The sequence below is a fragment of the Vitis vinifera genome, chromosome 3, assembly GCF_030704535.1.
Source record: "Vitis vinifera cultivar Pinot Noir 40024 chromosome 3, ASM3070453v1".
Classification (NCBI taxonomy): Eukaryota; Viridiplantae; Streptophyta; class Magnoliopsida; order Vitales; family Vitaceae; genus Vitis; species Vitis vinifera.
The window spans coordinates 684,969-708,917 of NC_081807.1; the positions used below are offsets into that span (position 1 = coordinate 684,969).

A 23,949-nucleotide genomic window follows, 5' to 3' on the forward strand; every position below is an offset into this window, starting at 1 on the left:
AATCTGGTATGATCACTCGGGACAAAATATAACTCATAAAACTTGATTATGCTTTATACATCTTAGTAACGGTTAGTCCACTTCTATTGTGTGAATAAAAGTTTGTCTAATTATATGTTTATTTAATTCAAAATGTTTCCATGGACCCCGCATTTTACACGATATGTTCTTACTCGATGGTGTGAACTTGTTTTTTTTTATAGTGAAAAATATGATTTTAAAAAAAGACTTTAATTCACTACTTATTTTTATTTTATTTTTAAGGGAAAACAAAATGAAAAAGAAAACTCTAAATATAACTCTAAGTATTTTCTAAATGGGTATAAGATGAGTATGGTGTTGGAGAGAAGTTGAAGATGGTGGTGAGCTTGTCATGGAGTGACAAGTTGAAAGTGGTGTGGTGATCGGTTTAGTGGGTTTGGAGAATGATTGGTAGGCGTCTCACAAAAAAAAAAAAAAAAAAAAACCAAAATAGAGCAAAGAAACAAAGTATAATCTCATATTCTATAGAAACAATAATCAAACATAAAACATACACAAGTGATCTCAAATTTCATAGAAACAAACATGATTTCTAATGTCCATCCCTAATCATCAAAATGAATCTCAAATTTCAACAAGGAATGGAATAAAATAGTGTGAAAATGGAAGAAAATGAAGTATACAACGACTACACCTGGTGGGATTTGCTTAAGCACTAATGCTCGATTTCTAGTGTTTCACTGCCTTCTCCTCCACAACACACCTTTTCCTCTACTTCTACTCGTCCCATACCTTTTCTTTTTTCCTCCAAGCTCTCACCCCAAAACCTCTATTCCACCCCTCTGCTCAGTCCAACTCTTTTTTTTTTTCCTCCCAGACATCCCTTGTTTTTTCATTCTCCCCTAAGCTTGCTTCATTGCTCCTGGTTCAGCAAATATGTCACCATCCTCAACCACCACCATGACAAGTGGTGATGTCCCTTTTTCCACATGTCCCATGTAGCCTTTAACTTTAGGAAGCCGTCCCCCACTCTTGGAAATCAAATGCTCTCCCGAGTGGTCAACAAGTGTGTAAAAAATTTTGATCCAAAGAGGGGTCTATAATTTCATAACATTTTTTTTTTATATTTTAAATCATTATTCACAATATTAAAAAAAATAAAAATGAAATTTTATTTGAAACTCCAACACTTGTACCTTATTTTTCATATGCGCACTATACATTTATTTACATTTCAACATGTTTCAATTTTCATAATATTTTTCATATGTTAAATCTTTACTCGAAACATTTAAAGAAAATTTTTTTGATGCGGATGTTTCAAATTTATTATAAAAAATAATTTATTTTACAAAATAATTTCTTAAAATTTGTGTGAAACTAGCTCCTATGTGAGAAGTGTTTTTAAAAACAATTATAAAAAATATTTTATAAGAATCATTTTTAGAAATTGTTATTCCATGTTTTTAGAACAAAATTTGTTTTATGATATTTTGTAAAATAAAATTATAAAAGCTTGTTTGGAACTGATATGTTATTAATAAAATTTTTATATTTAAAAAAAATGAATTTTATTTATATTACTTTATTTTTAATCATTCTCCCCATTTATATAATTATTTTTTAAAATAACCCTAAACAATAAGTAAAAACTTAAAATATGTTTTCAAAAACACCATATTTTTAAGAATACAAGACTACTTTTTGTTTTCTTGTTGTGAAACATGTATTTTTAAAAAACCAAAAACTGTTTTTGAAATCAACTTCCAAAATTACCCTTTAAAAACCTTTCTTTTTATTTTTATTTTTTGAGAATTTTACCAAGCAAGCACATCTTTGTTTTTCCGTGGTAATGTAACACACCAATCATATATTAAAATAATAGTTCCATAGCAGCAAATAATTGGAGGAAAACCAAGGGAGCTACACCACTCTCTCTCTCTTTCAACTGTTCATCCCCAAATTCATCGCTTCGATTCTTCAATATCATACATGTATGCTAATTTTCTTTTTCAATCTGCAATACTACAGCTTCTTTTCTCATTCAATCTCTCTTCCATGGCCATTGTGTGGATTTGTGTGTGTTTTGTGTTCAAAACCCTAGCTTAACTGAATTTGGAGTTCTTACATTGATTCTATAATCGATTCATGAGTTTAGTAAATTGTTTGACGGAGTTCAGCTTGGGATTCTGCAGTCAGTTTGTGTGTTTGTAGCCAGGTGTGTGTTCATTTTTTGCGGGATCGCAGTCCAGGGACTACACTTGAGGTCTGTGTGGTTACTAGATGAAGGTAGATGAGGATTGAACGATTTACTTTTTCTCTGGTGCATTTCTCATTAAGCAAACAGGAAATTTGGGCAAATTTTGAGTTCTTTTAATGAATGTGTAAAAAATGTTTTTTTTTTTTTTTTTTTTTTTTTTTGTGAAAAGCTGCATTTTTGAGAGTTAGGGTTTCTGCTACATGATGGTCTACTAGCGTATTTGAAGGCAATGATAGGAAGGCAAGGTAGGATCTGTAGATAAGTTTTAGGGTGTGGAACTCCGATGTGGAAACTGATTCCTTTTGTGAACTTGGACAATGTGAAAATCTGATGTTTGAATTCGATTTTTGATGATGAGAGAAATGAGTTGTGTTAGAGTGATTTCTTTGTTGTTCTAAAGTTTATGCAAAATTATGATGATTTTGAACTTCTCATGAAATTCCATGGTATGGGGTGGCAACAAATGTTGCCAATGCCAAACAGGAGAGCTGTGAATGTGACATAGGGTAAATTGTAAATCTCAGTGACACTGTTTTAATGGTGATTGGGGGGCATATGTGCCCAGGTAAGATTAGGTGAATTTAATAAAGGACCATTTCAGGAGGGTGTGAATGTTTTGATTCAAGGGGGTTATGGGTTTGAGGAAGAGGATTAGGTGATGGTATCTAGAATTTGCAAGGGCATAATCATCTCTACAGTTAATAGTCTACTCATTTTGATTAGTAATGACAATTGTAAATTATCCCAAAACATGCTTTCATAAGATGGATCAATATAATATAATTTAAAATCAAACAAATACTAGTCGGTTACACTTCTTTCTTACTAGAAGTTCGATCAAAGGTCATATAGAGATTTTGGACTTAAAGTGAAGAGAGTTTAATCTTTCAACAAGCATTATGGGTACTAGTCTACTGGATATATGCATTAGGAACTGGATAATAGGGGAAATGGGCACCTAAGAGTCAAGCGGTGGAAACTTGAAAGGATAAAAATAAAATCATGGTTAAAGATAAAATGATTAAAAAGTGAATATTAAGATATAGAAGTTTGCATGGACATTTTTTATTTATTTTTTGTTATTTTGGCATCTGACATGGTGAACCAAATGACTCTGGTTGTTTTATCACTTAAGTGACTTTCCATTTCCCAAGTTCCTTATTATTATTATTATTATTCTTACTACTACTACTACTACTACTACTACCACTATTATTATTATTTGATTTTTATTTTTTATGTTTTGTTTTCTGCTATTCTGCCAAAAGTTGTGGTCATTGTTATATATGTTGAATTGATGCTTATGTTTGATGAAGTAATCACTGACAACAGAAATGTAGGTTATTTTTTTTCCTTATGGCTAAGTATCTTGCTTGGATGTACCTGAAAGGAAAGATGGAAACGCATGTATTCTTCTATATGGCAAGCTGACAATTGCAAAAAAGCTTGTTTGTGCAGTTTTTAGCTGTCTGCCCTTGCAAGAAGCCCGGCCATATATTGTCTTAGCATGCTTCTAATATTTTTAGACTTTCATTCTTTTATTTGTGTCAAGTGGCTTGATTTTATCTGGTACATTTATTTTTTAAGATAACCTGTGGGGCTGTTTTATGGTGAAATGCAGGTAGCTTCTAAGAGACCTGTCCGGATATCATATGAGAGCAGTTCCTGTGGTTCATTGTCATTCAGGTTAGCAAATTTCATCCTTTTTTATTTATATTTTATGTTTCATAGTCCATGTTGTGTACTTGTGTGAGAAGCTTCTCTCTTCCCAGTTTTGGCAACATTTTGCTCTTGGAGTAATGTTTGAGGGTGCTAAAGGTTCTTTGGTTGCCAAGTTATGGAGTTTAGACATTTCATAACTGATTCTTGGATGCTATCAATTTATATTTTTCTGCATGGACAGCACATTCCTTTTCAACATACTACCTATCTGTGTTTCCAGTTCCAAATTGTTAGCCTAAGACTCAGAAAAACCGGAAATTAACATTTCCAAAGTAGAGTCCCATTGATTTTCCATTATAGGCAATGTGTTTTTGCTGTAGTCCAGAGTGACACGCTATAACATAACACATCAATTATCCTTGTATCTGACAATGTGGATTCTCTTTCATAATGTCTCATGTATATCATGTACGAAGCTGTTCTTATGGCTGTTTTAGGTATACAGAGCATTGGGCTTGCATTCATTTATGGCAAATATGATGCTTCACTTTGGAATCTCGGGTTTTTGGGCTGCAGATTCAGTTTTATGCTAACTTGTCTACTTATGGACTATTAGTTCTTAATACTATATATGTAAGCTCCCACCGGGCCAGTGGTTTATTTAACAGTGGAAGAAGGGTTTTAACAAGAGCATTTTAACAATAAGATTTTTTATGTCTAGAAGAATCAAACACTATCTTTCTCATAAGTAATCACTCTCAATATTCTGTTGTGCTAGAGAATGGGCCATGCTATCATCTAATCCCAGGATCCACTCACCCCACAAACTTTGGCTGGAAATTGCCTTCATCAGAAATTTTTTGTAGCTGTTTTAGTTACGTAACTGCATTAGCTTGGCAGTTGCTTCTGCTTAAGGTGGTTGTCCTTTCTGAAATCCAATTTTTTCCTTAAGCACCTTGGGACCTGTTCACCCTCTTTACCTTCTTTTTGTTCAAGCAGCAGAAGCAGTTCTGATTTCTTTGGCAATCTTAATGCTAATTGCAATTTCTTAGGAGCCTGCTGTGTTTCTAAGTAAAGCAGTTGATAATGCAGTTCTTTTGTATTACGGCTAATTTTGTTTGTTCGGATGCTGCAAATTTCTGGTTGGTTGCAATTAAGACATTAGGAAAGAACAGAAATTTGAAATCTTTCAACCAATTGGATATTTGGGGTTGGGAGGGATACATCTTCGTTTCACATCCAAGGAGGCCATGCCTCTTTATTGGGATAATTGTTGCTTGTCAAGTTTTTGCTTCACTGTGACAAAATGGCACTTGAAGCGTGTTTTTCTTCCCTGACTGATTTGTGGGATGGTTTTTATTTATTTATCTATTTATTTTGGGCACGGGGAAGGGGTGTTGTGGGTTTGGTTGCATTTGCTCAATCATTGTTGTTGTCATTATTGCTGCTTGCTATCTTGATTTCTACTACTCCAAATGAGGTTATTTTTAGGATGCATTACTATGTATGTTGTTTCATGCTAAGTCCATATTTTTCACTGTCTTCTAAAATTTAACTTCTACCCCAAAATCAAAATCCTTTCCTCCATTGTTTACCATTTGTTATTTATATTTATTTATTTATCTATTTCTTTTTTGGAATTGAGGAAGGATCCTCCAGGTGGAAAATTAGTTGATACTGGATGTTCTGGATGTTGATCTTTGTTGGCAACTTGAAATTATCTGGCTTTACTTGTAACAGTTAGTGGAAGATGGATGATGGTGGGCAGCGGGAAAATGGGAGACATAAACTGGATTATTATAAAGGACCACAGAATCCGGTAGGAAAAAGCCACTAGTCTCCACCCAAAAAAACCAAGTAAAAAGGGGGAAGAAAAAATTTTTGATTGTCATCTTTGTTTTATGCATGAATTTCAGCTGCATGAATTTCAGCTCCATCTGAATAGTATACAAATGAACTTGTTAGCTGCCATTCCCCTTTTTATTGCAGTGGAATATGATGCCCCAGCATCATTTGAAGGAACAAAATGCCTTGACAATGAATAAGAAGGTTGTGAACATTCTTGCTGAGAGGGATAATGCTATTCGAGAGCGGAATATAGCCCTATCTGAAAAGAAGGCAGCCTTGGAAGAGCGGGATGAGGCACTAATGCAACGAGATGCTGCAATCTCTGAGCGTGATAATGCCCTTCTGGAACGTGACAATGCTATTGCTGCCCTTCGATATCGAGAAAGTGTCATCTCAATTCAACGTGGAACAAAACGCATGGATCACCCCCCAAATCATGCAGCTAATGGAGCTGAAGGTTCTTACAACACCAGGGAAGTACACATAACTGATGCCTTTCCCATATCAACCATTGCTGCTGATTCTGTCAAGTCGCGCAAGCGAACAAAGGAGAACAAGGCGGTTTCTTCCAAGGGTCTAAAGCCACCAAGGAAGGGAAAGAAAGTAAATGAGGATTTGAACAGGCAGGTCATTTCTGATGGGTTGAAGATAAAGTCTGAGTGGGACAGTCAGGATCTGGGCTTGAATCTAGTCACTTTTGATGAATCCACCATGCCAGTGCCAGTCTGCTCATGCACTGGTGTCCCTCGACAGTGCTACAAATGGGGAAACGGAGGATGGCAATCATCTTGTTGCACGACCACCCTGTCGTCATACCCACTACCACAAATGCCCAACAAGCGCCATGCACGAATGGGTGGCAGGAAGATGAGTGGAAGTGTCTTTACAAGATTGCTCAGCCGACTGGCAGCAGAAGGTCATGATCTCTCAATGCCTCTGGATCTCAAGGACTACTGGGCCAAGCATGGGACAAATCGCTACATCATCATCAAGTAGCCTGCCATCAACCTTCAAGGAATGGAGTATGTTTTGCCCTTTTAGGCCTCTCTCTGTGGTCTAAAAATCTACGGTATTTTCTTTAATGACAGCAAAGATGGAGCTTCACAGGCAGCACAAGGTTAGTTTACTTTCAACTTTGGTTGCATATCTGTATGTTATTTGACTCAAAACACCGTATCCCAACAGTACAGGGGGGATTTTTTGTAAAATGGCAACCCCAAATAGTTGGGATATAAGGTCGTTTGTTGTTGTATGGGAGTTTATACTCTGGCAGCAGACTGACTGGCTGGCTGGACCAAAGTAGATCACCTTTGTTTTGCTGCATTACCAATATTTCAAACTCAACACCTTTCTTTTTCTCGATGGCACAAGTAGATAGGCTTTCGAGGTGAGCTCAGGAGAATCATATCACCTGTTGAAACTTTTTTTTCTTTAGGGGGGACATAGCACGGGGTGGCTTGAACACTTTTAACCTTACCTTGGCATTTGAGGAATATTTCGGGAGACAAAAGGGATAGTGGGATGGGTGAAGAGTAGGGACCCAACTTGAACAGATTGATCTAACCCAACCCAATATTTGGCTGGATTTGAGCAATTATTTTTAATGCTCTGCCAAGGCTTGGATATTTGGAGTCAAAATTTGAGCCCATTTAATATTTTTATAATATTTATAATTTGTATTATCCTCTATGATAATATTTGTTTTATTTATTTATTTTTTAGATTTGTAAGAAAAAAAAATCAAATTGTAATTATATCATATATTTTTTCATTTTTGTATTAAGCTATATAAATTTATTTGTACTTTATTGTTGTTATTATCCTAAAATTTGTCTTATTTATTATTTAAATTTGGTATGAGTATATAGTAAATAAATTTTTAATAAATATTATGAGGGGATTTTTTGAATCATATAAATTTGAGTTTACAAAAATGGGATTGGGTTGGATTTGAGTTGACCATCAGTTGGGAGGGGTTCAAATGGTCTTTTAAAATGCATTTATATGGTTAAAAGGAATCTATACATGTGTTAAATATCTTTTCCTCGATTCCTTGAAAATAGAATCTATCAATATAGCCTTTCAAATTTCATTTCTTCAATCCTTTTTCCTTCATTTGAAGCTTTCCTTTCTCCTTTTCCGTCACTGCATCTTCTCTTGATTTTGCCTTTTATCTTCGTTCACCCTGATGCCAAAATCAATGTAGTTTTTTCCAATACCAGTGCCTTCTTCCACTTGCCCAACCCCAGCATCTTCAAGCTCTTCATCATCAGCAGCACAGCACAGCACCTCACCATGATCATTCTCCTCCCCCAAACACCACCCAGGTTATCACTGGATGATCTACTTAGCTCCATTGATGATCACCCTCCCCACCAAGCCTGTTTCCATTGCCTCTTCATATATTTATGGCTGCCCTCACCCCATCTGCGACCACAGGTTGTGGATGTTGATCAGCTAGATAAAGCCCAGGCAGTGCAGAAACTAAGTACAGATCATAACTGGAGACCCCTCTCTTCTGCAAGTTGAGGTAATAATCCGGCTTTGGAAAGGTCAGCTCCTTTGCCATCGTCTGATCCTCTCACCAATTACACCAACCTTAAGCTTACATTTAGCTTTCAATGATGCCTAGTTGACGACAGAGATCTTCAGTTCCTTACTTATGCTGGCATTACCAGTCATTTGTAATTAGCTTAACATCCTGGTTAATCATTTTCATGGAGAAGCTCCCTGGGCTTATCTCTGAAATTTGAGCTGTACTTTTCAAAGGCCGTATATATGTATATAGAGAGAGATTGAAGTTGGGGTTGTTAGTAGTAGGTTGGTGTATTAAAAGAGTTGTACAACAACTCCATTGCAGGGGCTTTGAAGACAGGGCAAACCCAAATCAGTTATGTCACCAGAAAGACAAACCAGTTGGTGGGTGTCTTCAATACTGGCTAGGAAATTCTATACACACCGCAATGCTGGTTTTTATTATCCTTGGCTCCATTTCTGAAACCAAATCGGCTACAATAAAAGCTAAAAGGTTTGTTGGGAACATGTGTTCAATATAAAATTTAATAATAATAAAAAATAAATAAATAATATAAAAAAAAATTAAAAAAAAACAAAGAAGCAAAAATGGGGAAAAAAAGGTGATTAAAAATAAAATGGAAAACATTTTCTCTATCTTTTAAATTTGTAAAAGGTGGCTTTTGACTTAATGAACACTCCAAAAGCGATTGCAGCACACGCTTTCTTGACGTCTTCACTAACCGCCATTTTTTCTCCTTAAACGATGTCGTTCCTACATAAACGACGTCGTCTCCCTTCAGTAGGGCTCTTCCTTTTCAATCCCATCATGCCTCCGCCTAATTCAGTGGGGCCTATCTCCGCTTCTTTTTTTTTTTTTTTTTTTTAATTTTTGGATAAGATCGCTTTTCTTCATCGATTTACTTACCTTTGCCACGTGGCCAATATTTAATACCACTTTCCTTTCAACACTTGTCCATGCCCCTCGTGCCCTTCCATGCAAAGTCAACTTAACTACGTCATCGACGGGTTGTGGAAGGCCACGTGTACGGCTCAGCGCCTTTTTCGGGGGGTGGTGATCACGAGACGTGATTTCAGGGGAGACCTAGCATAGGAGTTAGGCTTCATCTGGGACTGTTTGGATAACTGTTTATCGTACGCCCATCACGGATAAAGTTGTCTTTAAAATAAAATTTAGGTAGTTTTTTATTCAAGTGTTATATAAAATTTTATTATTTAGTTTTTTAATTAGAATATTAATTTAGTCAATGGAGAAATGTGTTGGTTTATTATTATAAAATTTGAATCTACGGATTACATAGAAAGAAGCAAAAATATATGAATAAATAAATAAATAAAACATAAGCCCAATACTCATGGTTATAACTTCTAAGTGGCTCTTAATATAACAACAAAATAATAATAATAATAATAAACTAAAAATATTATAGATATTATATGAAATTTCTGACAAATTTAATATTGACAATAATTGTTTTAATTTACTTTCCTAACCATTTTCTTAGCTTTAATTAAAGAAAAGCACATTTTAATAAAATATTTCATTTGAAACTAGACATGTAAAATAAGTTTTTGTTTCTAAAAAGAAAACATTAGAATTCCTTTGGAGCAATAGAATTATTGTAAAATTTTCCTCCAATATTTAGTAGCTTCCAAATATATTTCTCATCTGGGTATGTTTGACAAGTTTTTTAGATTCGTTTTTTATTATTTAAAATAAAAAATTAAGAAAACAAGTTTAACAATTAAAAATTATTTTATGTTATTTTTATAAAATATCTTTTAAATATTTTTTTGTATTTTCATTTGTTTTATATCTTTGATAATTTTATATATATATAAAATTGAATTTACCACCATGGTCACATTATTTTTAAAGATTTTTTTTATTTTAATTTTAATATTTTTGGAATCTCAAATTATTATGGATAATGATAAAGGAGCTGGCAAAGTAGCATGTGCCTAACCACCCAACATTTCCCAATACAATGGTACCAAATGAGTTAGTTAATTTTCCACTCTGATTTTTTCCAGATATTTCTGTATTTTTGTCTCAATTCATTGCTATTTTTTGGGTAGGGGGTTTGGTTGTCTTACTTCATTCCATGCCTTGTGCCCAAAAATTAATTGGGGGTTTATATTTGATTAGACAATTTTATTAAAAATATTTTATTTTAAAAAGATTTGATACCAAAATTAAGAAAATATTATTTTTATAATGATTTTTTAAACTTATGCAATACATTATTACTTTTGCTAGGTTTTCATTTCGGTAAAAATATGACATCTAATAATATTTTTTTGTTATCATATTGAATTTTACGCTTATAACCTAGTCTCATTTTGGTATCGATGTTTTTACTTTGGGTTCTAATATCTTATACTGCAATTCAATGTATTATACCTTAATATCATTTATTTGTATCTTAATTTAATATACATCTCAAAATTGGATCATAAAAATTACGGTATTTTCTATTATTGTTTATTAGTTTAACTTAATTATAACTAATTCTGATACACGACTAAAAATTATATTTTCATTTAAGGAAAAAATATGATACCAAGTGAACATTTGTACCCTAATCCCATTTTGGTATCGATTTTTTTGGAACATGATTTTTTTTTTTGGGATATAAAATAAAATTCTATTTGGTATGTCTAGGCCAATCTCCTAGGGCAAAACCATATTCTCCAATGTGGAGTGTGGGACAAGTTAGGGTTTCATTGGTTCACTTTTTGTATTAATAATTAAAAATAAATAAAAAGAAAAAGAAAAGATGGGAATGTGAAAAATGATAAATCACTAAAATCTTGAAATCTCAGCCATCTATAAATTCTCAAAATCATAATTGTAGATTTATATCTTCAAAGATTTCTTAACTTATATATTGTCACTAAATCAATATATTTATCATTTTAATTTCTCCATATGTCATTATCAAAGAGGAAATTTCTTACTTAATTTTCTACATTAAAAGTATTTAAAGTAAAACTAATATTAAAATTAAATTACTAAAAAGGAATTGAAGTCAACACCCCCATCCCAAAAAATCTAATATTTTGATTATATAATTTAATAATAAATTTTAAAAATAATTACTTAACAAAAATAAGACAGTTTTTATTAGTAATAAATTCTCAAATTTAGAAGAAACCCCATATTTATTTTTTAGAGAAAAAATTCATTAATATTCTCCATATCTATTCCATATCATTGATTGTTTAATGAAACCCCAAATTTCATATTAATTCAATTTCTAATTCCAAAATAATATCCTACTATTTTTTTTATTTTAATTAATATTTTCCATGTGACATTTTATATAGAAAAAATGCAAGAATTTGATGGAAAATCTATCCATTAAAATGGAAATTTATTAAAGGGTCAAAATTAGGGAAAATTAAAATAATAAATCTAAATTATTATATGTATGAAAAACAATAATCATACTTTAATTTTTTTAGGAATTCATTCATTTGATTTTATTTATTTAAGGAATTATGTGAAGAAATGCTATGATAATAATTAATAATGTGGAGTAGGGTGCACAGGCCCATTACCATGGGGTGCAACTAGGGGATTAGGGCCAATTAAAGGAGAAAATATAATTTAATTTCTGCCGTATATAATTCAAGATTCACATGAAAACGAAACCAACCGCAATTTCCCACTCCAACGCGCCACTCGGAAAAGGGAAATCAGTTGGGTCGTGAGCACGCGCATTTGAAAGCGAGTGGGTGCCGCCAAGGAAATGAAAATGTTTTTAAATTTTAAATTTTAATTTTTGGGCAATAATATATAGAAATTTATTGCAACATAATCTGCGGAGATAGAGGAGAAGATTGATTTGTCCAAACGCAAATGCGGTCGGAATGAAATTGAAATGCGGCCCAAATGCAAATTCCAAACCCAAATGAAATTCTTATTAAATTCACGCGTAGCAGTCATGAAATCCGTGTATTCGCCAGTCGTCTTCTTCTTCGTCTCTTTTTTAGAGAGAGAAACAGAGTGAGTGTTTTTTGTTTTTCTAGAGAGAGAAACTGAAAGTAAATCGCGTCCAAGGTGTGCACTTCTTCGGTATCTCCGTCGCCGACCGCAGCTACAATCCGCAACAGAAGAACCCATTTTTGGGAAACAGCTTCGGTGGCGCCGCCGCCGAATGCGGCGGAGATTCCCTCGCTAACACTGTCGGGCCTGCAACTGGAGCTCCATTGTTGCGGTTCACGAGGTACTTGTACTTGTGCTCAGTTGTCTCTTCTTTTTTAATGATCGAGTGATTGTAGAGGGAAATGAAAGTTAGGGTTTATTGTGCATTTCTTTCTGGGGTGGTCGTTTGCGGTGTCTAGGGTTGTGGTTGATTGTGTTGATTACGTTTTGCTAGAAGTGAAGTTGAATTGGGGTATTCAGAGTGACGTTTGATGATTTTTAGGGGTTTTTTTGTTTTTTTGATTATATTATATATATAGTGGGTTTTGAAGCAAAATGGGTGATACTGAAGAAGCTAATATAGATATGATTCAGAGACTTCAGTCTTCATTTGGGACTTCGTCTTCTTCGATTCAGAAACAACCCATGTCTATGAATCAACTTGATATACCTCAGTTGAATGCGTCATCTCAAATTCGTGCTCCAATGATGCGGCATTTTTCTCCGAATTTTAGTGGTGATAGTAGCAAGAGGCACGGTTTTCCGCCGTCTCATCCACATCAGATCCCACCCATTTCGCCGTATTCCCAGATCCCGGTGCCCCGGCCGGCGAATCAGCAGCTGGTTTCCCAGAATTTCAGCCCGGGACCGTCTCATTCACGATCTTTATCACAGCCGTCATTCTTCTCGCTGGACTCCTTGCCCCCCTTGAGTCCATCGCCCTATCGGGACTCATCATCGACTTCAATTTCTGATGCGGTTTCTGCTGATATCTCAATGGAAGATCGGGATGCGAGCTCGCACTCTGTGCTCCCTCCATCACCATCACCATTTTCCAGGGGCAATTCTATGAGGGTCGGTGAGAATCTTCCTCCTCGGAAGGCACATAGGCGGTCCAGTAGTGATATCCCCTTTGGGTTTTCTTCGATTATGCAATCTTCTCCGCCTCTTATTCCATTAAGGGGTTCAGGTGCTTTGGAGCGGTCCATGTCAGGTAGAGATAATAATATGGCGGCAGCAAAGCCAGTTCAATTGGTTAAAAGAGAATCCAGTTGGGAGAGAGGTGGTGATAGCAATGCAGAGGGGATGGGTGAGAGGAAATCAGAAGGTGAAGTTGTTGACGATTTGCTCTCGGCATATATGAATTTGGACAACATTGATGCGTTGAACTCTCCCGGTACTGAGGAGAAAAATGGTACTGAGAATCGCGAGGATTTGGATAGCAGAGCTAGTGGGACAAAGACGAATGGGGGTGATAGCAGTGACAATGAAGCAGAAAGCAGTGTGAATGAGAGTGGCAACAGTATGCAGAAACTGGGAACTAGTTCTTCAGCTGAGAAGAGGGAAGGAGTCAAAAGAAGTGCAGGTGGTGACATTGCTCCAACCACCCGACATTATAGAAGTGTTTCTATGGATAGTTTTATGGGGAAGATGAACTTCGGTGATGAGTCGCCAAAATTGCTGCCATCGCCAGGAACCCGTCCTGGACAACTATCACCAAGTAATTCAATGGATGGGAATTCAGCGACCTTTAGCTTGGAATTTGGCAATGGAGAATTTAGTGGGGCTGAACTGAAAAAGATTATGGCGAATGAGAAACTTGCTGAGATTGCATTAACTGATCCCAAGCGTGCCAAAAGGTAGCACATTCTTTTTCTTTTTTTCAATAATATTGCATTCTTTAATCTGTCACTGCATCTTAGTTAATCGATCTGATCATTAAGAGGCATTTCATATGTATGTTCCTACTCATTTGATTGGTTGATCTTAGGATTTTGGCCAATCGTCAATCAGCTGCTCGCTCTAAAGAACGGAAGATGCGTTATATATCAGAATTGGAGCACAAGGTCCAGACATTACAGACAGAAGCTACTACATTGTCTGCCCAGCTAACTTTGTTACAGGTTGAGATTTTGATTGTTGAAACTTTTTTCTTTCTTCATTTTGTTTCTTCTAATGCCTAAAGTTTTGTTTCTTATATTTGCATCCAGAGAGATTCTGCTGGACTCACAAGCCAGAACAATGAGTTGAAGTTCCGCCTTCAAGCCATGGAACAACAGGCACAACTTCGAGATGGTAAGAATTTTCTTTGTTCTATTTCTCACATTGCATTTACAGCATCCAAAGATGCTAGACTTTGATTTTGTGTGCAAAAAGTGGGCATCAATAATTTCTTGTGTGCATTTTTTACATGAGCATGTTTTCTAAACTTGTGAATTTTGGAATTCTGTGGTGTAATTTTCAGCCTTATGTATTCGTGTTAGACTAATGATGATAATTAAAACGGCACCATATATGGTGTAGATATGTATATTTATGTGAAATTTATATTTTTGTGACATCACTGATTCTTTCATTTTTAGTTGATCTGCTTAAGCACATGGGCATAACATGAGGGTAGCTAAAAATGGCATTCTTTTAAACAAATTTTCAATTGAAGAAGTTGCATGAACTGTTTTCTCGATATCTCTTTTGTTTCCTAGATTGGCATTAGTTTTCTTTAGTTGAATTTCTGCCTTCTTAGATGTTTTCACTTCAAATTTTATGGGAAGCAGGTTGGTGGATTTGAGATAGATGGGGTCAGTTGGTCACCACGCTTAGCCATGTTACCTTTCCTTTTTTGCACATGGTTGTTGGATGTTTGAAAAAATTACTCACTAGTTCATATATGTGCATTTTATAAGCTAAAAACCAGACACGTTTTGATAATTTGACTCTCAAAGTAGGTGATGAATTTGTTGACTTCCTTTTGAAGGAGATCTGCTTCATGTGAACTGCCCCTAACATTCAGATTTCTTTCATATACTTCCATGCTTCATTAGCAGCATGCTTGGACTACTTATCCACTTAATTGAAATGAAAATGGATTGTTAATTTGGGTGAAATGTGACAGCTCTTAATGAAGCGTTAACTGCGGAGGTCCAGCGATTGAAATTAGCGACTGCAGAGTTGGGTGGGGAATCTCAGGCCTCTAAGTGCCTCGTCCCACAGCTTTCCGTCAACCCCCAAATGTTCCATCTCCACCACCAGCAGCCTACCCAACTCAACATTCACCAGTTGCAGCAACAACAGCAGCAACAACACAATCAGCAGCAGCAGCAGAATGGCAGCACAACCACAAAGCATGAATCAAACCAATAGGTTTCTAAAAAGATGGGAATGGCTTGGAGTTCTAGGAATGCCCTCTCCAAGAATCATACGGATCTCAATATTCCATACTACCTTACTCTACTACCCTCGATGCCTTTATTCATTTTAGTCTGTGTCTGTTGGGTCCGGTCCGCACAAAAGTCTTGTTTTTTTCTTCTTCTTTTCAAGTTGTGGTACTCTCTACAAGTTCAGACTTAAGTATTAAGTCATATACAGGTCTTTTATATTTAATTTTTATCATAATTATAGCTGTTATTTATCTCTGGTAGATAACCATATTGGGAATGTAAACATTATTTAGACATGTTTTGTTATATCATATGTTAAGACAGTAGAAGAGTTGAATCGAACTCTTCCCCCAGTTGTTTCATATTTGTTTATCTTTAGTAAAGACTGTTGCAGACAAATTTAAGCTTGGAATTCCCATATACATGCAATTGCAGGCAGGTTACTCCACTCTATCAGGGGAGTGGATCTTGTTTGGTTCCTTGGCAAGTGTGAGACTGAGTTCGGTAGATATATCGGTTTATTAATTTCTTCTTTCAGAAAAATTATTAACCACACCTTGTACACTCAAACGAAACTTAGATATATATCTCTCTTTACCTAACTTAAATCCTTGTTACACAAGTTTCCAAATAGAATTGAGTGTACTTACTACCCTCACTTCATATCTAACTTAGGCCTTTCAAAGAAGGAGACTGAAACAGTCTTTTACTTTTTTCAGATGCATTTCATTTTCATTTGCATTTCATCTAACCAAACATCTTTCATTTGCAAAAGACCTTTTTTTTTTTTTTTTATCAAAACAAGTTGTTTTAAATAATTTTTTTTTTTTGGTTGTTTTTAAATCTATTTTAACTAATAATTAAAAATGTAAAGAGGGTCTGAGTTCATTATTAAGCTTATGCCCTTCCATTCCTTTCAAGTCACCCTTAAACTTGTTGTACTGTTTGATTGAATTTGTCGGCTTCGAGTTGGTCGAAACCCGATTTGAGAACCTTTCTCATAGATCCTGTTCACCAAGTCATCACTAGCAATCAACTCTTATCCCTTAGTGTCAAAGGGCGAGTTCTTTTCTTGTCCTACCTAAAGACTTTTTAGATTCTCATTAGAGCAAGACTCTCTTGCGCTGCTTTCTTTATCTCACTTACCGTTGGTCCGTCTAGTGCCTTTCGATTGGGGTTCACCCTCGGGTTACACTGCTTGGGTTATATTCTATAGTCTTGAAGGCAGTCAATGTGTCAACCATTCTAAGTTGAACACTTTTATATTCTTCATAAAAATAAGTTTTTTCAATAGAAATTTATTTCTATAAACAATTAAAAACTGTTTTAAGAAAACATTACTACAAAATTCTTAATTGAATTATATTCATATAATTAAATGGTAAGCTTTTAAAACAAAAGTCAGGATGGCCGAGTGGTCTAAGGCGCCAGACTCAAGTTCTGGTCTTCGAGAGAAGGCGTGGGTTCAAATCCCACTTCTGACATTATTTTCCCCTTTTTCCCTTAAGTTTTTATTGCTCGCTAAAACGGTGCGTTTTGAACAAAAACGCTGCGTATCGATCGATAATAGAAACGGGACGTTTGAAACAAATGCTGCGTTTCGATGTCGTTTTACCTTTATCTTCTTAAAACAAAGCTTAACCGCATTGGAAATTTGGAACCCAGTGGAAGAAACCCTAAAACAGAGCAGACCACACTTCACAGCCACTGAACCGAGTCGACTCGGCCGCTATGGACGGGTCGTCGGTAGCGCTCGTCGAAGAAGCGAAGGCTACAGAGAGAGCGGAGAAAACACCAGGAGAACTTGTCGCCAAGGCCATCGTTCCTGTGAAGAGAGAGTTCCTTCGTCCTCCGCCTCTCAGGCCTTGTAACGACGTTGCTTCGGACTCCAAGTACACTCCTTCAACCTTCGTTAAGGAGAAGAAATCCAAACGCCAGCTCAAACGAGAACGCCGCCAGGTCCTCTTATCTCTCTCTGAAACTTCATGTACTTACATCAAACAACTGCGTTTTTGAGTTCTTCGTGGATATTATTTGTTTGTTTTGGTGAGAATGTGATTCAATGTGTATGAGGGCTGTATCATGATCCATCAATGTATAATTTGTTCTATATACTGTGTTTGGCTCCAAATTCCAAGCTTGATTTTGGTATTTGGAAACAGTTGGGCTGAATTGGGATATGGAGGAGCATCCTATATGGAATTCGGGTGGCAAATTTTCTCCCATAAATTTGGGAATTCAGATAAGGTTATGAAGATTTTGGGATAGAATAGGAGGAAACCGAGTTTCTAATACATTTTCCAGTATCAGCATTCAGCAATTTAGCCAGAATTGGTTTATATGGGATTAACTGTTACTCGTACTGAACCATTGGAACAATAGGGGTTATGAAATGTGGTAATTTGACCTGGGTTTGTGTATTAGTGGTTTACCTGCGAACGATTGTGAAAGAAATAAACAGTTTCTGAGTGCTTGTCTTGTAGCTTTTGTGTTTAAGTTATGTGCCCTTGGGTTTCTGATTTTTGAGAATTATTGTCTTGTTTGTTAATTGGATAAGCTTTTGATTTTGTAATCTAACTGCAAGAGATAATTCTAACCTTGCAGGAGCAAAAATCAGCCCTAAATATCTGTTCCGAGATTGCTAAGACAGGCAATGTTAATGCATGTCCTTATAATGAAAAGTGCCGCTTCAGCCATGACTTGGAAGCCTACAAGGCTCAGGTACTGCAATGGTTATTTATTTTTTAATCAGTTGGACTGATTTTTCATGTGTGCAAACACATTGTATTATTTCATTCAACCGCATGATGACTTATTGTTTTAAATGTAGAAACCAGATGATTTAGAGGGAAGCTGTCCCTTCACAAGTGCTGAAGGAGCATGCCCTTATGGTTTGGCTTGTAGATTTTCTGGTACCCATAAAGATGGTGTTGCTGCTGGAAATTTGAATCTTCATAAGAAAAACTCTGAAATTAATGGACTGAACAAAGATGTTCAGAAGCTTTTGTGGAAAAACAAGATAAGGTTCCCCAAGGCAGATGCTAAACTCAAACTTCTTGGTCTTCTGGTATGAACATATAGTATCCTACATCTCTATGTGCATTATGAGCACAAGTTGAAGCCTTTTACTACATCATTGATGTCTTGATTGTTCGTAGACTCACTTTCTTTGGTTTTTTGGTTCAGTTTTGTGCTTCTGCTATTGTAGTTCTTCTTCAATGCTGATTTGCATTGCATCTTCTTTTGGTTTTCTATTTGGATTTTGTCTAAGGGCTTAGGGAGTGTCTTGAAGTGCCATGGAAGTTGAACCTGTTCATTGTTTCCATATATAAACAAATTTGGTGTTTAGCATTAGATAGGAATGGTTACTATATTATCTAAAACATTCAGAAGCAGGATCATCTATTGAAATTCTGAAAATTTACAAGTTTAAAGAAAAAGGGAAAAATAAGATTTTTTTTAAAAATGCTATTAGAAACAGAGGCTGGATTCATTTCAAATTCTATGTTGAACGTTTTGTATTAATATAATTTCCACTTTAGGTGTGGATGTTTCGCTATTAAATTTTTTTCCCACAAGTACTGGTTGCATTTCTTGTCATTTTTAGACTGTTGTCCTGGTCTCAGATATTTTTTTCGTTCTTTCTGTTTTTTTTTTTGCCCATCTTGAAGTTTGATTGTGCTGAGGTTGTTTGTGGTAAGGGTCCTTAAATATTTACCTGTCCATTCCATTTACTGTCTTATCTTTATGGCAGGGGAAGGCCAATTCAAAAATTAAAACATTCGAAGATAAAGGGGAAGGTGATCTGAAAGTTTCAAATGGTACTCATGCTACTAATGATAATAGTTGTGGTGAATTGGTCATTGACTCAGATAATAAAGTAGAGGGCTCTCCAAAAATGCCAGAAGAGGATGATGTTGAGGGATTTGCAACTGATGAACCTAGACCCACGAAGAAAATAAAATCTGCAACTAATGAGGAGTGTTGCACTGGAAATGCAGATAATGGTTGTCATAACTTCTATCTCAGTTGGGATCTATATTTCTTGGGTATTTACTTATTGTTGTGCATTTGTGTTCTATGAAACTTAGCTTGTGCATATTGCCACAGGTGCATCTGTCCAGGAGAAAGATTTAGGGAAAAGCTGTGCCCAAATTGAACCAGAGTCAGCAACTGATAATATTTTTTCTGAAAGTGATGGTAGTCTAAAATTGCACCCACGTGAGAAGAAGCTTATTGATTTTAGAGAAAAGTTGTATCTTGCACCTCTAACCACTGTTGGGAATCTTCCTTTCCGAAGGGTTTGCAAGATGTTGGGAGCGGATGTAACATGTGGGGAAATGGCAATGTGCACAAATCTCTTGCAGGTATTTTATTTTTTTGACCCCACATATTTACAATTTTAATGATAAAATTATCATCACAGCTGGTGGTAAGATTTTTAATCCAAAACAGTCTGGGTTGTAAAATATCACATATGCTACAAAAGTTAAGAAAGTTATATAAGAGGGCTGTAACTTTAGTGTAGAAGTCATTCACAAATAGTCTCTCTTGGGTTCATATAATTATATGGATAACTTTCTGCCTGGTGACCTTTTGAGTTCTACCTAGAAGGCTATTAGCCTGGCCTAAGTGAAAACTTTTTAGTATGCGTTCTAAAGGGCCACTTTTTTCCTTTACCTGTATAGGATGGCTGTCTTAGATTTTTGCAGGTTTTCTGCCAGAGCATAAGACTAATATTCATACTCAACATGATGTCATATCAAGAAAAATAATGTTTTCTGCTATGTAACATACAGATAGAATATAGTACTTTGATGCACATGATGATTTTTTTTAATAGGCAATAATCTAATTTTATAATCAAGTGACAAAGAAAACGGTGCATCAAGGTTTTGATGTACATGATGATTGAACCTAGCAAAACAAATAATTGTTATTGTTGATCTTGTTATGCATGGAGGGGTGAGGTGGTAGTATGACTTGTTTTGATTAGGGTCAATGTATCAAATTCTAACCACAAATTTGATTTGGGAGTAGGGTCAAGCTTCAGAATGGGCACTGCTGAGGCGACATTCAGCAGAGGATTTGTTTGGCGTACAGATATGTGGGGCATATCCTGATACTGTGGCACGTACTGTTGAACTCATAGACCAGGAGTGTGAAGTGGACTTCATTGATATAAACATGGGCTGCCCAATAGATATTGTCGTTAACAAGGGTGCTGGGTCAGCTCTTCTTACAAAGCCAATGCGAATGAAAAACATTATAGAAGCAGCTTCTGGCATAGTGGACAAACCTATAACTGTCAAGGTAATTGATAGCATTTTTCAACACTACGCAGATGCTTGTAAAATAATTGCATGACTTTCACCGGTAGGCATTTTTAACCTGGAAATCATGCTTAGTTTTATTTGTTCATCTTGTGATTTTAAAAATTGTAATTGTAGAATTCTTGTGATGACAATGCACTCTTCATCTTTGCTGAATTTTCTGAACTCAGTTTTAATTTTTCACTTCTGATCTCAACACGTTATCATTTTTTCTTATCAAGCTCATTGGAGATGCATTATAATGAAGCTTTTTTTCACTCTAGGTGCGAACAGGTTTTTTAGAAGGGCGAAATCGAGTTGATTCATTAATTGCAGATATTGGCCAATGGGGAGCCAATGTGGTAACCATACATGGTCGTTCACGTCAGCAACGCTATAGCAAGCTTGCTGATTGGGAGTACATATATCAGTGTGCGAGAAAAGCCCCTGAAGCTCTGCAAGTCCTGGGAAATGGGGACATCTTTTCATATTTAGACTGGAACAAGCACAAGTCAGGCTGTCCTGAGCTTTCTACATGCATGATTGCTCGAGGGGCTTTAGTTAAGGTTTGTCCTGTGAGCTTTTGCTTTCTGTGATTGTTCTTGATATATGTTTGTAATTTTGATTTCCATATCCTCTCACATGCCAATGAACCTTTTGATTATAATATTTTTTTGGGAGGGTGTTTTTATAGCCTCTGAGTATTATTGCTTGTACTTTGCAGCCTTGGATATTTACCGAAATCAAGGAACAGAGACACTGGGATATCAGTTCTGGGGAAAGGTTAAATATTTTGAAGGATTATGTTCGGTGTGGCCTTGAACATTGGGGTTCTGACACAAAAGGTATGTAATGTTTATTAATTCTTGGTGTGTGATATTTGTTTTCACACATCCTATTCTTGGATTGAGTGGATGAATCCAATTGTTTTGTAGCTGACCTAGGTAAAATGAAATTTTATTTGAATCAATGTATAATGAAGACTCTGTTTGTAATTGCATCCATAATTTTGAATTTACGCTTCTGTGAATAGATGTTTTTACAAAGTTGAGATGGTTTCCAATGAAGGCTAATCACTCCCCTGATTCATCCACCCCCATGAATAGATGCAACAATACTCTCCTAACAAGTTAATCAATGTAATTGACATGTAAATGAATCAACACTCTCTAATTAAGATTTACATAAACTTTCAACTACTTGAATCACACAACCGAATATTGAGATTTAATGTGAAAAATCTGCGAAGAAATAAAAAACCACAGGATTACAAGTAATCCAAAACATCCATTATGAAGAAAATCAACATAGTGCATGGGTCAATACTCTGAGCCCTATAGTGGATGTTTTCATTGCTTGTAGGCCCTCTGGTTTTTTATCTCTTTGGAGATTTTCTACATTAAATCTTGATGTCATTGTTTCTCTCGTTTTATCTCTTCACTTGTTTATCATTACTATAAAACTTCCATTGTTTTAATGAGTTGGTTGGTTGAGAGTTGGAGCCTCGGAAAGTTTTGATATCATTTCAATTTTGGTTATATAGTTGATGGATATTCGGTTATGTGATTTGAGTAGTTGAAAGTTATGTAAATTTTAATTGGTTAGTGTTAGATTCATTTGCACGTTGGGAAGGAGTTGTAGATGGTTTAGCAAATAAGAGGACATCTAATCGAAGGATAGGCTGTAGATAGAAGTAGAACTTGGCAAAAGATGACTAGAAAGTTTCTATAGAATGACTGTACAGATCTATACTTAGTTACAGGCGATCCCTTTGTGACAATAGCTTGGTAAGTTTGAGAAAGAAGCCTCCAGTTACAATTAGCGAACCTCTGTAGAAACAGATTATTGTTATTATATCTAAACTTGATTATTGTGGGTATACTTATTTTTGCCTAATGTCTGCAGGAGTTGAGACGACGAGGCATTTCATGCTGGAATGGCTTAGCTACACATACAGATACGTCCCTGTTGGTCTGTTAGATGTTATCCCACAACAGCTGAACTGGCGGCCACCCTCCTACTTTGGCCGCGATGACCTTGAGACTCTAATGGCCTCTGATTCTGCAGCTGACTGGGTATGCAATTGCCTCTTATTCTGGCTGATCAACAATATAGTTAACCTCCCTAACAGAACTCTCGCAATTGACCAACCTTATTTTTCACTCGTCATAATTCTTCTGCAGATTCGAATCTCTGAGATGTTGCTTGGCAAGGTTCCTCCAGGCTTCACATTTGCACCAAAGCACAAATCCAATGCTTATGACAGAGCAGAAAACGGTTAATCATCAACAGTTTTGAACGTTGCTGGGGCGATGACAACGATAACAATGGCTTCAACTGCAAAAAAAACTTTTTTCTGAACCTTTTCCCTCACTTTAATCCAACGGGTTTTGCTGGAACCAGGCAATGACACACTCCCTCAAAGATGTTGATGAAGAAAAAAATCCAGCGGGCATCGGGTTGATGTGTTTTTAAACTGTACCATCAACTCAGTGGAGGCAGGTTGTGAACTTGCCTTCCAACCCCAGAATTTTACTATCTATTTTCCAATTTTAGAAAATACCAACAATTTCTTTTATGATAATGTATCACTGAAAATTTCAGTCGAGAATTTTTTGCTGCTTCATCCTAGGAATTTGAATTTTTAATAAATTTATGAAAATAATTTATTTTATTAGAGAAGTTCCGGTGTTTTTTTTTCAATTCAGTAAAAACCTGGAGGCAAAGGAACCGAAAGTCTGAAACAACAAACAGATTTCAGATGAGACTAAAGTCTACTGGCTGCTTCAAGTGAGAGGTGAACCTAGAAATATAGAAATTTTCTCGCTCAAACTACACTTAGGAGTTGCATTGAAGTCATGGTCATCTTCCAACTTCTCACAAACTCAGGAAGATTAACCTACCAAAACTACTCCTTTTGACTAGACTTCTAAAACTGTAAAAGATGACCTGCAAGTAGCACCTGAGTGGCATTGACTTCCTCCCTGCAAAAAAGCATACAAATAACAGATTTCCATCACCTGAATGATTCTCTCAACCAAT

At 35.8% G+C, this 23,949-nt stretch overlaps 3 protein-coding genes and 1 non-coding gene across 10 annotated transcripts; all 4 read left to right on the plus strand.

Annotated features, from left to right (window-relative positions):
- The first annotated feature begins 1,847 nt into the window (after positions 1-1,847).
- Positions 1,848-7,108, plus strand: LOC100233069 (GAGA-binding transcriptional activator BBR/BPC4-like). 3 transcript variants are annotated; one of them, NM_001281089.1, is made up of 4 exons: positions 1,914-1,976; positions 3,864-3,928; positions 5,645-5,723; positions 5,894-7,108. In NM_001281089.1, the coding sequence occupies exons 3-4, from the start codon at positions 5,655-5,657 to the stop codon at positions 6,746-6,748; spliced, it is 924 nt and encodes a 307-aa protein (NP_001268018.1). In that variant the 5' UTR covers positions 1,914-1,976; positions 3,864-3,928; positions 5,645-5,654; the 3' UTR covers positions 6,749-7,108. The 3 variants fall into 3 exon arrangements, with proteins under 3 accessions (XP_010645040.1, NP_001268018.1, XP_019073237.1); XM_019217692.2 differs by having other exon boundaries at positions 1,975-2,271; positions 5,894-7,075; XM_010646738.3 differs by lacking the exon at positions 5,645-5,723 and having other exon boundaries at positions 1,848-1,976; positions 5,894-7,075.
- Positions 7,109-12,121: 5,013 nt separating this feature from the next.
- Positions 12,122-15,957, plus strand: LOC100255631 (bZIP transcription factor 29). Of its 4 annotated transcripts, none has more exons than XM_010649261.3 (5): positions 12,122-12,519; positions 12,813-14,077; positions 14,209-14,341; positions 14,429-14,513; positions 15,331-15,957. In XM_010649261.3, exons 2-5 carry the CDS (start codon positions 12,864-12,866, stop codon positions 15,576-15,578), a joined length of 1,680 nt encoding a protein of 559 aa, XP_010647563.1. In that variant the 5' UTR covers positions 12,122-12,519; positions 12,813-12,863; the 3' UTR covers positions 15,579-15,957. The 4 variants fall into 4 exon arrangements, with proteins under 4 accessions (XP_010647563.1, XP_010647567.1, XP_010647559.1 ...); XM_010649265.3 differs by having other exon boundaries at positions 12,125-12,519; positions 12,822-14,077; XM_010649257.3 differs by having other exon boundaries at positions 12,233-12,519; positions 12,758-14,077.
- Positions 15,958-16,995: 1,038 nt separating this feature from the next.
- TRNAL-CAA (transfer RNA leucine (anticodon CAA)) lies at positions 16,996-17,079 on the plus strand. The gene has a single exon. It is a non-coding gene; the product is annotated as a tRNA-Leu (tRNA).
- Positions 17,028-23,589, plus strand: LOC100262408 (tRNA-dihydrouridine(47) synthase [NAD(P)(+)]-like). Of its 2 annotated transcripts, XM_002275375.5 has the most exons (10): positions 17,028-17,554; positions 18,200-18,316; positions 18,426-18,662; positions 19,350-19,602; positions 19,706-19,962; positions 20,636-20,908; positions 21,192-21,473; positions 21,632-21,752; positions 22,813-22,982; positions 23,091-23,589. In XM_002275375.5, exons 1-10 carry the CDS (start codon positions 17,327-17,329, stop codon positions 23,187-23,189), a joined length of 2,037 nt encoding a protein of 678 aa, XP_002275411.2. In that variant the 5' UTR covers positions 17,028-17,326; the 3' UTR covers positions 23,190-23,589. The 2 variants fall into 2 exon arrangements, with proteins under 2 accessions (XP_002275411.2, XP_059591745.1); XM_059735762.1 differs by having other exon boundaries at positions 17,050-17,554; positions 22,813-23,589.
- The last annotated feature ends 360 nt before the right edge of the window (positions 23,590-23,949 follow it).